General features: G+C 38.3%; 1 protein-coding gene across 1 annotated transcript in view; it reads left to right on the forward strand.

The window, feature by feature from the left end:
* Positions 1-12,192, forward strand: part of LOC139735877 (5'-3' exoribonuclease 1-like) — an 85,217-nt gene that overhangs the window by 42,949 nt on the left and 30,076 nt on the right. Inside the window, exons 20-26 of the mRNA XM_071646628.1 lie at positions 253-327; positions 873-960; positions 2,884-2,997; positions 3,774-3,860; positions 5,435-5,550; positions 7,817-7,978; positions 11,850-12,057. Coding sequence (XP_071502729.1) covers positions 253-327; positions 873-960; positions 2,884-2,997; positions 3,774-3,860; positions 5,435-5,550; positions 7,817-7,978; positions 11,850-12,057 — 850 coding nt within the window. The remainder of the gene's footprint in view (positions 1-252; positions 328-872; positions 961-2,883; positions 2,998-3,773; positions 3,861-5,434; positions 5,551-7,816; positions 7,979-11,849; positions 12,058-12,192) is intronic.

Raw genomic sequence — 12,192 nt, forward strand, 5'->3', positions numbered from 1 at the left:
AAAATGACCAGTTTTGAAGCAATTGAAGAGAAATTTGGCATGCATGTGACTTGATGCGATGATGTGTAAGATATATTTTCCAAGAGTAGCGGGGAATATGTGGCTGTGGTAACAGTGGATTGTGGCCCTGAAATTAATATAAAGTCTTGCAGCGTGAATTACTTTATGCATGGGTATTAATCACCTTCAGTGATTTTTTTAGTTCATTTTTCTTCTAATATTCCATTACAACTTGTCATGCTCTATTTCCAGATACTTTCGGAGGAAAGGTGTGAACATTGGAGAGACCAAAATCATCTTGTATGCCTGTCCCCTGCTTGGCAGAAGGTATAAAACACTGCATACAAATCTGTGATTTGAAACAAGTATTGAATTCACCAAGTAAGTCAGTGAGTTGAACTGCCCTGCGTTCTTTGCTGGTATTGTGATGATGCCTTATTAACTACCTATGGTAGGTTGCAAGGTGCAAGTAGAAGAACATCTTTTCTTTCTTTTTTAAAATCAGGTCTCTTCTTTTGATGGCATGGATGAAGTATCGTACATTTGTGTGACCATGCCAAACAATCCCATCTTTGAATGTTCAGGAGAAGTACACTTATCTAACTGTAATGCCAGTAAATCGTGTATTGTAATGCCTTCTGAAATGCTGTGTTCAACCCTGGCAGTTGATGTTATGACATTGACACAGCATTTGCTCTTCCATTCATTTCTTATGTTGTTGCTGTTGTGTGTGTGTCTGTGTGTGCTAATAAGAAGGGTGTGTGTGTGTGTGTGTGTGTGTGTATGTATTTGTGTGCAGTAACATCTACTTCATAGTATTTTCTCATTGATTAACAGTATATGGTATGATCATTTTCATCTTAATCTTCCAGATATGCATGCGGATTGAATGGCAGCATCACCATTGAAAAGCAATGGACAACGTCCCCTATTCCCTATGCATACCAAGCCACTGTACAGGTGACACAATTCAGTGAATTTCATCAGGCTGATTTAATCTCCTCATTTAATGACAAATGAATAGTCCATTTGTAATGACAAATGAACAGTATGAAATAAGCTTTTAACCTTATCGCGACCAATGGTGAGTTAACTCACCGGGCTCTGCGCCAGGTTACAGCCCAACGTCAAGTCAACTTAACGAAATACATGCCTGTCTATGATCGTAAATAAAGTGCTTGTATGCTGCCCTCGCACAGTGAAAGTGCACCATTTGCATGTTCGCTGCATCCGCTTCTTGTAGATACCAAATTCGATAGGGGGTACCATTTAAAATTCTTGAGAAAACTTTCTACAAAGATCTCCAAGAGCTCACCATACACTTTGATGCATCGCTGTGCTTCAAGAGTGTAGCATAGTGTAAGTAGCGAGTCTGAGTTCCCAACAATTTTGCAAATGTTTAAATTTGTGATTGTTAGTACAGCACGCGTAGAATGGAGAAATACATGCTTGCATGTCACATTCAAAAATTCAGTTGGGCCAGCACATCCCAAAACTATAGGCTTGTAGATTACATCATAATAAACCTCCATACCAAATTTGAACAAAATCAGTTAACAAATGTAGCCTGTAGAGCACACACAAACTATCCATCAACAATACGAACTTTGACCCTATAAAAGACGGAACACTGGGGGCGGCACATCCAAAATCTTTCGACTTGTAGCTCATATCATGGTAGACCTTCATGCCAAATTTGAACAAAATCCGTTAAGAAATGTAGCCTATAGAGCACACAAACCATCTACCAATAATATGACCTTTGACCCTATAAAAGACGGAACACTGGGGGAGCAGATTCAAAATCTATAGGCTTGTAGATTATATCATAGTAGACCTTCATATCAAATTTGCACAAAATCCGTCAAGAAAGGTGGCCTATAGAGCGCACACAAAGTATCCCAGAACAACATGACCTTTGATCCTGTAAAAGACGGAACACTGGGGGCAGCACATCCAAACTCTATAGGAATTTAGATTACATCATGATAAACCTCCATACCAAATTTGATCAAAATCTTTTAACAAATGTGAACTCTAGAGTGCACACAAACTAAACACAGAAATGTGACATTTTACCCTATAAGAGACGGAACACTGGGGGCAACATCACCCAAAGTTATAGGTGTGGAGAAATTACCAATATGAACCGCCATACAAAATTTCAAAGAAATCTGTCAAGGTTTGTGGCCGCTAGAGTACACACAAGAATGTGACGCGGTGGCGGTGGCGTAACGCTGCTGAATCCAAAGTATCTTCCGGCATACATGCCGGGGGGTACAATAAAGTTGATAGTAGTAGGGTGAAAATATTATTATCAGAGAACATCTTATATACAGGAAGCTTTCTCATTCGGTCAGCAAAGTTCTCCTTCCACTCGATTCATCGCAAGCCATGTCTTGTGCTTGGGGAGTGTAGCATAATTACGTGTGAGTCTATGGGAGCGCTGCAGTATCATAAGTCAAGCTACAAGTTGTAGTATCAATTCTGATGTTTTGGAGCAAATATTTTTATATTGTCTCCAAAGTATAACAAAGCTGATAGTGTGAAAATATGATCAGAGAATATTATGTTATACTGGAAGATTTCCCATTTGTGGCTTCTCCACTTGAAAAGCAGTTTGCATTGAGCATACTGCTGCACAAATTTATAGTGGTTCTGGCGGCCAAGTCTGCATAATAAGTGTTTTTACAGCTGTGAGCCCAATTATGTGCGGAAAACTAATTGTAGGAGATTACTGCAGTAGCATCTCCCTTCATGAGATATGGTGAAACTCTTTCTGTGTCATTCAATGGAAGTGGTATTTCAATGTGTACATATTTTTCAATACTCCAATGAACAAGAACATCAACCTGTTTTTGTCCTTACTGTGATACTTGACAGGACATCACTGTTCATGACCCAAGCTTCAAGCAGTATAAGACACTGGCAGAGGTCTTTCCAGCCAACTCCTCCTGCTTTATGCTGGGCGTGCCTCACTACGGTTGTCAAGGCACAGTGAGTATTAACGTGAAGAAACTTCTGTCTAAAGGTTACTAGATAGCTTGTCTAGAGAGAAAGTTGAAATGGATAAAAAGCATGAACTTAAAAAAACAGTCAGCATATTAAACTGTGAACAAATTATGGATGGAATTGTGATCTGGGGCAAGAAGCATGCTTTGTTGGATTTATAAGGAGCATGATGGTTAGACATATACACAGATGTGGGAACAAGACTATCCACGATTCTGGGAGAAAGAAAGATACTGATACTAAAGATATAGATGAACAGGAAGTAAAGGAAGGGAGTGACATGTGTTAGGCCAGGGATGAGTGTGTTATGAGCTAGGCAAACATTTTCTTGATGCATTCAATTAGTGAAACAAATGGTGTTAGGGAGTATGAAAGAGTCAATTGTACAGTAATGAATGTAACAACAGACAAAGGGATGGATAAGGTTTCCACTTCTCCTACCACCACTCCAATTTTCTCTAGCATCAGTTTTCACAAGTACAAGCCTCCTCTAAAAGGTGTTGTACATAGCACAAGTAGTCTTAGTTTCTTCATATGTATTGTTCATTATTTAAGAGAAACTTGTTTTGTGGGCTACCATATTACAATAACCAGGTGGACACATCAGTCATGTTTTCGCATAGTCGGGATTACGACCTCATGAGGCAGTCATAAGGCCTTCATTGACTTTGATGTTACTCTCAAAGAGCAATGTAGAGACTTTCTTTGTCACTAGTGCCATGACACATGTGTATTGCATGTGACTTGCCTCCTGTCTCCAGGTTGACAAAGTGGAAAATGATCGAGTACAGGTTATTTTCTCCATTCCCAACGAGCCAGACTTGGAAGCGATCAAGACCAGTCAAAGTGTAAGTTTGTATTTGTAGGTTTAGGATAGATTACACAATTTTTTTGACAATATTAATCTATTTATTATCTTCTTTTTCTTTTTTGCAATTCAAGTATGCTATGCATTTAAACCAGGACATGACAGTAATGATGGTCCAGGACCACAAAAATTTGATGTAAGGCCACCAAGCTTTCAAAAAGGGTATCTTTTGGTGGCCTAATGGGCAACTAAGATTCCAGTGAACCAAATCACAAAAGACAATCACTTTGGGGCCCTGTCAACTGCATTTATCTATCAGCAACTTCCCATTCTTCAAGTCTCAATATTGTAGAAAACTTTTGAACTCAGGAGTGCAGTATAGTGCTACTCCATAAATTGTAAAAGGAAATGTAAACTTGCCTCTCATTTCTGCTGAGAAGCTTTAACAGACTTTAACAGTTCAAAAGATTCTATTGCACAAATTTAAATAAAGAGATGTTAGAAATGTTGTATCAAGCACTCTTGTCCCAACATTTCATGGTGGAGTTTGCACTTTGCCAAAAAAAGAAGCAGCTGAAAGCTTGGTTGCAGAGGTCTGTGGAGCACTGAATTGCCCCTGGACTAGTGGTCTGGAATATTGGTGTCATTTTCTAGCTGCTTTACCATCAATTTTGTGATTTCTGAAGAAGTTCAGCCTTTTACCTTGATAGTGTTTAATAGAAATGACCTCAACAGATTTATCAACAAATGATTTGATTATTTTAAACAAATTTAGGGGGGATACAAATCTGAATGTGCACTCTAAATACAGACTTGTTCAACTGCAGGGATTTCCTTCCTCATTAAGAGATTTAGTGTTGCTAATGGATCAAATAAATTGGTCATGACTAGTAACAACAGGAGGGGAAAAAATGACCAGTAATTTGCAGAGTGTACAGGATTGTGATTTTTTGCAAGTCTTTAAAGTGTCTGGAGGCAGTCTCAACTCTAGATTTTTTTTAATGATGAATTAAAGGTAGGTGTTCTTCAAGACTTGAAAAACCCATGTAATACCACAAAGGAAGACTTTTATTGTTGTGAATGTGGAACTAAAGATTTTAACTGCTTTTGGGAGGTGCCTAAAGTTGTAGTCCCTGCACTCTGTGTTGAGATCTACAATTTCCCACAAAGACTTTTCAGTGTCTGCAGAACACGTTCTCTATCTGCATTCTCGAACCAATCATATTTGTGATAGGAACAGATCTATTTGATAAATCAAGCAACTTATTAGGCAACATGTTATGATCAGTTCTGTTCTGTTTGATGTACTATTTGATGTACTGTTTGATGTACTGTTTGATGTACTATTAGGCAACATGTTATGATCAGTTCTGTTCTGTTTGATGTACTATTCGGAGTTATGTAAATGTTATTTGTTGTGATTGTCACCTTGTATGTATGTGTTTACAGGGCCCCCTGGAAAACAGTACTTGATTACTGACGGGGCCACCCTGTATAAATAAAACGAAATAATAATAATAATAATAATAACAGCAATTGAAAATATAGATGTACTGAACAGTTTTAGTATAATGGACCATATTCTCTTTCTCTCTATCAATTTTGCTGTGGCAGACCTGCTCAGAGCAGTATGTTGAAGCTTACATCATGGCACAACATCTCGGCATAGCCTCTCAGCAGGTGTCGCAACTCACAGGATGTGTATATGTCACAAAAGGACCTAGACCATCGTAAGCATAAATGCCAACTTTCATAACCTCTTGCTCTATTGCTTCCTAGCATGTTTACTGTGCATATTACTTTTTTGTCTTTGAACATTCACTTAAGTTATGAGCGGGACTGGGGGATCAAAATTCCACCTGTCTGCTATTCATCACACTTGTCAACAGTTCCTCTGCAAGACTTTCTTATGCTATATTATTTAACACAATCGTTGCTGTAGTAATGACTGAACCGTGGTGACAGATGTTTTGCAGGGATCTTCATGATATAATGCTGTCTGTCACATGCTGCGATCAAAGGTCATTTAATGTCATATGTTATCTGTAAGTAACCTGCTAGATTCTCTGAGATAAGTACTCCAGTTGATTTTTCTTCTATTCATCTATTTCATGTTAAGACGTATATTTTGAATTGTCTCTTATGGCTGACACACAAAAAAATCTAGCAATTGCCCTGTTTTATTGGATTATACATTCAATATCTCCCAAAGTTTGGATGCAATATCAGTGCTGTGTTGGTAATTAACAGAACATATTTTGTACTCCTTGGAGGGCACATCTACCCAGGTTCACAGTCACCACCATAGATACATTTACAAATGATATTTTACATCCTTTCAGGTGTATTCTGGTGTAAATTGTATACTCTGTGATAGAGAAAACTTATGGAGATAAATTTAAATGCTTAAAAGATGAAACAACTAAATGAAAATGAATTCTGATTTACAACCTGAACATTGGGCCGAATGCATAAACGCTAGCAATTGCTTGTGCTAGCCTTTTACTCGAATCCGTATGCATAAAAACAAGCAATTGCTTGCAAGCAGAAGCTTTTACTAGCAAGCACAAGCTATTGCTTGCTGCCCGCAAGCAATTGCTTAGAGACCAAGCATTTGCTTAAAAACGTATGCATAAAACATACCATTTGCTAGTTCTTGCTAGCAATTGCTTACGATTTTCCAAGCTCTGTAAAATGAGCTTCAGCTTTTGCTTGAACCGGAACGTTCCTTTTTAAGTATCATTTTCATATTTATGAAAGAAAGACCACACTTGTGAAGGAGTGGTATAAATCTACAAGAAATTACTCATAAGTAGTGTAAGAAACTTTTTCATTTCAACAACGAGAATGTCCGGTGGTTATCACGCAAAATGTGATGAAAAACAGGTAGGATGTCTGACTTCGGTGGAGAGCGAGGAGACCTCTCTCCACGTGCGATCTGGCAGATCCGGGCTGCTGTAAGCTGCAGTGATGGGAATCAGCCAGTAATACGTGTGTGTGTATAGATGTGTGTGTATGTGTCTGTGTGTGCATTTCATAGCTCTTCTGCTATGTCAGGAAATGTTTCCACACACACATGCCCTTTCAAATACATGCTGCCACACTCGCCTTTGTTCTTGTCTTCGCACAGGCGTGACATCCCTTTTGTTGAAAACGCAAGCAATTGCTTGTGCGGGACAAGCAAAAGGTATTGGCATAAGCAAAAGATTATGCATATGGATTTGAGCAATTGCTTGAGCTAGACCTTTTGCTATACGAGCTTCTGCTTTTGCTTGAAGCAATTGCTTACAAGCAATTGCTTGTTTTATGCATTCGGCCCAATGTTTTTGTTCACTCACTGGATATTGTTCATCAAGAGCAGTGGGTTCTTAGAGGCAAAATATACAATGTTGTGACTCTCTGGTTATCATGAAGTTGAAGCCTTGACTTGTATGTGGCACTGGCCAGGACCAAAGTAAACTTTGCAGTTCGTGCTCGGGAACTGTATGGGTTTGTACATATTGATCTTCGCATAGGAACAAAGTTGACAAGTATTTTGTGAATGCAAGCCTAACTGAAATGTGAACCTGTGGAGGTAAGGACATAAAATTGACTGGTACATTGTACTAAAGCCAGAAATAAATGGTGGCAATAAAGGTGTAAAAATGTCTGAAAGCTTTCAAGAAAGAGCTAGGATAAGAAATGAAGAACAACTAGATTTTCTTTTTACCAGAGCAAGTGGCTACCGAAATTCCTTTCTTCATCGTGAAAATGGCCAGTGATTACAACAAACATGAAAATTCCACAATCAGTGCACCTACTCATGAGAGTTTTATAGGGCACTTAAAACTCACTAGCACATACCAAAGTCATTCAGGTTTTGGGTATACAGTATACTGCCTTGCTGACTTAGCTTTTAAAAGGTTCAGAGGGTAGAAACTCTGGAGAGTTCACGTCTGAGAAAGTCTTTATGACGATCAGTAAGCACTGTATCACTTCCTGTTTCTTTGATATAAGGAGGAGTGATGAAGGCTTTAAAGGAGCAGGGGTCAACATTGGACTCAACCTCAAGTTCAACAAGACAGAGCAAGAAGTACCCGGGTTCACAAGGAGAAATGACAGTGGGAAATGGACATACTCCCGTGAGCTTCTGGACACTCTCAGGGACTACTGTGCAAGGTGAGTTACTTGCAGTATGTTTACGCATTGATCCTTCCAAAACAGATTTTGTGAATTTGTGCTGTGACTGTATGTATGTGCACAGTAATGTGACTTTCACCATTGCATTGTTAAAAAAAGACATAGGGCAATATGAACATACTCCTGACAGATTGACTTCAGAAATACAAAAATGTACAGAGAGTGTAGCAAGTTGTTAAACCATTGCTGTTTAATTTAGTTAAGTATTTCAATAACTACGATAAGAGACGTTTATAGAAAGTTTATGTTAAAGGGATAGTACAGTATTGGTGGAGATGAGAATTGGGCTTTTAACTTTTTGCGAGATACCAAGAAAACACTTATGATATAGTACAGAACATACCATTTTAGGAGGAAATCAAAGTTTATTTGATGAAAATCGGGTTTGAAATGACTGAAACATCCAAAAACAAAGTAAAACAAAGCGATCGTAATAAAGTGTGGGTCCCACACTTTATTAGAATCGCTCTTTTTAGATATCTCAGCCATTTCAAAACCAATTTACATCAAATAAACGTTGAATTCCTCATAGAATTGCATGCTCTTTCATATTTCAAAAGATGTTTCTCATTATCTCACCAAAAAAACCTGAAACCCGAAACCTGAAATCAGGTCTCAACCAAAACTATACGATCCCTTTAACTGTGAAAAGATCCTTGGTTTTGCATGAAATGTTGCAGGTTTGGCATTCTTTGATGACACATTTGCAGCGCTCACTTTGATTTGCAGCCAATAATTCTTGTGTATCTTAAATACAAGATATATATTTCATATAGTAGATATTAAATGAGAGATTCAGACAATTTTCAGCAGTAATTGAAAGTTTCAGTTTTGGGGCCTTATCTCATTAAAAACAAGACCATATGAATCCTTTACTATCATTTTTTATGCCTCCGCCAGGAAGTGGTGCCGGAGGCATTATGTTTTCGGGTTGTCCGTCCGTCCGTACGTCCGTCCGTCCGTCCGTCCGTCCGTACGTCCGTCCGTACATCCGTCCGTACGTCCGTCCGTACGTCCGTCTGCTTTCGTTTACGCGATAACTTGAGTAATGTTTACTGGAATTTAACCAAACTTGGTCCAAGTATGAAGTATGATGGGGCAATGATTTGATTAGATTTTGGGTGAAATTGGCTGAGGTCAAAGGTCAAAGGTCAAGGTCAAATCATGAAATTGTATCCGTTTACGCGATAACTCAAGACTAGATGGAGCAAATTTCACCAAACTTTGTTGGAGGATGATGTATGATAAGACAATTACTTGATTAGTTTTTCAGTGAAATCGGACAGAGGTCAAAGGTCAAAGATCAAGGTCAAATCCTAAAATTTATTTGTTTACGTGATAACTCAAAACTGGATGAAGCAGCTTTCACCAAACTTGGTCCAAGGATGATGTATGATGGGACAATTAGTTGAGTAGATTTTAGTGACATTGGGAAGAGGTCAAAGGTCAAAAGGTCAAGGTCAAATGCTGCAAATGTTGCAATTTCTCCCATATCTATGCAATACCCAAAGGTATTTTCTTGAAACTTGGTGTGGACATGTACTACTGCGTAAAGATTCTCCAGAGAGAGTTTCATGTCATAAGGTCAAAGGTCAAAAGGTCAAAGGTTAGGTGAAAATGTTGCAATATCACTTTTCTCGCAAATGGTTCAATGTATCTTCGTGGAACTTGTACATACGCATGTACTGACTGGCAGGGATTATCTAGGGAATTTACGGGTCATGAGTCAATAGTCAGGGGTCAAAGGTCAGGGTCAACTCCTCAAAATTTTACTATTTCCCTCATATACTAGTATATGCAACGCTTGCATTATTAGTTTCAAAACATAATACATGCATTACCTAATGGAGATTCTCCAGGAAATTTCCAGCCAGAAGGTCAAAGGTCAGAGGTTAAGGGTCAAAGGCCAGGTTTCAATGCCCCCCCCCCAAAAAAAAAAAAAAAAAAAAAAAAAAAAATCTATTTTGTACCGTCATTACACTCTTCATACCTTGGAAATTACTCAATGCATAAACTTATAAAAAGGTCTGTCAGAATTCAAGTAAAAATTCTCAATTCCCCAAATATGTGTACCTGAACTCTTAGAAAATTATAGCAAACCCAGTTCAAGACATTTCTGACAAACCTGTCATTTCAATATTTTGCCAGTTATGTGAAACTGTCATGGATCACACATTGTGAAGACATTGTACTATACGCCTATTGGGAGAATCATGCATTATGGCGGAGGCATCAGTCGCCATAGCGACATTTCTAGTTTAGAATAAAGTAACAGACAGTTTTATTCTATCTCCAACAAACAGGATCCCTTTCAGAATGCACTGCAAGTCAATTTTTGTGATGCAGCAGTGTCACTTTACTGTGATTGCTCATGAATACTAGCATTATGATAATATGCAAGTTTGTAGAAATTTGTGAGTTGGCCAGTTAAGTTGATAACACTTGGCTCTGTAAGTAGAGCTATCTTGATGTTATTTTTTTTTCATAAAGCTGCAATTTTTTATCTTTCTCAGGCAAATGTAAATGAAAAATTGTATCATTATAGTGAGTTTACAATCTTGTCATAATTGCAGCACAGAATCGCTTTGCCTCAATTCTGCACAAGGAATATGTATCAAGCTGTGTGAAGATTTTTATCAGCTTGGCGTGTATTTCACCCTTGAAGGATTGCCCCTCAAAATGGTCTTCACAGACAAGGTTCCCTTGATATTCATACATTTTTATGTCCCAGTGTATGTGACCTGTCTTACAAACCCTTCTCTTTCCCTCTTTGGGTTAGGAGTGGTGATGGGTTTTTTTTCTTACTGACATAGAAACTTGATCACAAATCATTCTCACAGGACTAAGCTCATACCAAAAGCAAATCATTTTAATAATAACTAGAAAAGCACTCTGAGAGCGCAGACCTCCGCCAAGCATGCAGCTCATCTCCACCCATACGTACTTATATAGCATTGTGTGCTGAAAGTCGCCTGATTTCCCAATATACGTAATGTAGAAGCCTTTGTTACGTCATAAACCCTCAGCTGCACGGCGTGCCTCGCCCTAGCAGAAACTAGAGCACGCACTTTAGTGCGCGCATGCACACCTCAAATACGTGCAACCTGAACTCCCAAGTTGATTGACCCTACCTGCCAAAATATCAAAAATCCTTCATAGATTCCCCCAAAATTATCGGATCACTGCCAAAAGTTAATCGTTTGTTACTTGTGTCATTCTCAGCCTTTCCTGCAAGTTTCATCCCAATCCATTTACTACTTTTTGAGTTATTTTGCACACGGACAAACAAACGAACGAACACACAAACCAACGGTACCAAAAACATAACCTCCTCCCTTGGCAGAGGTAACAAATAATAATATGAAATATTCATACAGCGCTTAATACAACATGTTTCAAAGCGCTTTGCAGTTGTCAAAACAAACAAACACACATATAAATCAGCTTCGAATACAAATAATCAAGTCTGAGTCTGGTGTACAAACATGGCACACAAAGAATGAATGAGTTTATGGCGAGTATATTCGGAACAATTTTAGGTTTGAGGACATAGGCTCAGAGCCTTTGAGATTTCCTAAAGTATTTCATGATAGATAGATGAATACTGATATAAACAAACTTACAACTTTATTGGAACTGATTGATTTTGATTTATTTCTGTGAATTTATTCTGTTCACTTCTCTATTTTAGTTGAACAAGGCTCCACTGCATTGGATAATTCTCTCATAACATGATGAAATCTTTCATCTAAGTAATTGTGTTACAAATATAAATGCTGATGATGAACAGCATGCTGTAATATGCTGTAAGTGTGTTCATGATCAAGTCTATCCTATCTGTCTGTTACAGATTTCCAGAGGTTATTATATATCTGAACAGGAAAGGTTTCAATGATACCTTTTATGAGGAGGAGATGTTTGATAACTCTGGTCACACCCTGAAGGATGTGAAAGCATGGATTGATCAACAGCCTTGCTCCAAGGCACCCAAGGCCAAAATTGGAGCCAAGAGTCTGGACTTAAATGTCGTCAAGTCTATTGAGGAGGAACTTGTCAAGGTTTGTGTGCATGTACCCATTGAGGACTACTGACAGATGTATACCAAGTATGTAATGTGCTTAAAGCAAACAATTCATTTGTCCTAAGTGTACTACCCTTCCCTCCCATGGTACTTGTCAAGATTTATGTAACAG

The sequence above is a fragment of the Diadema antillarum genome, unplaced genomic scaffold (assembly GCF_040938485.1).
Source record: "Diadema antillarum isolate AM-2024a unplaced genomic scaffold, OU_Dant_1.0 seq00000604_RagTag, whole genome shotgun sequence".
In the NCBI taxonomy this organism is placed as follows: Eukaryota; Metazoa; Echinodermata; class Echinoidea; order Diadematoida; family Diadematidae; genus Diadema; species Diadema antillarum.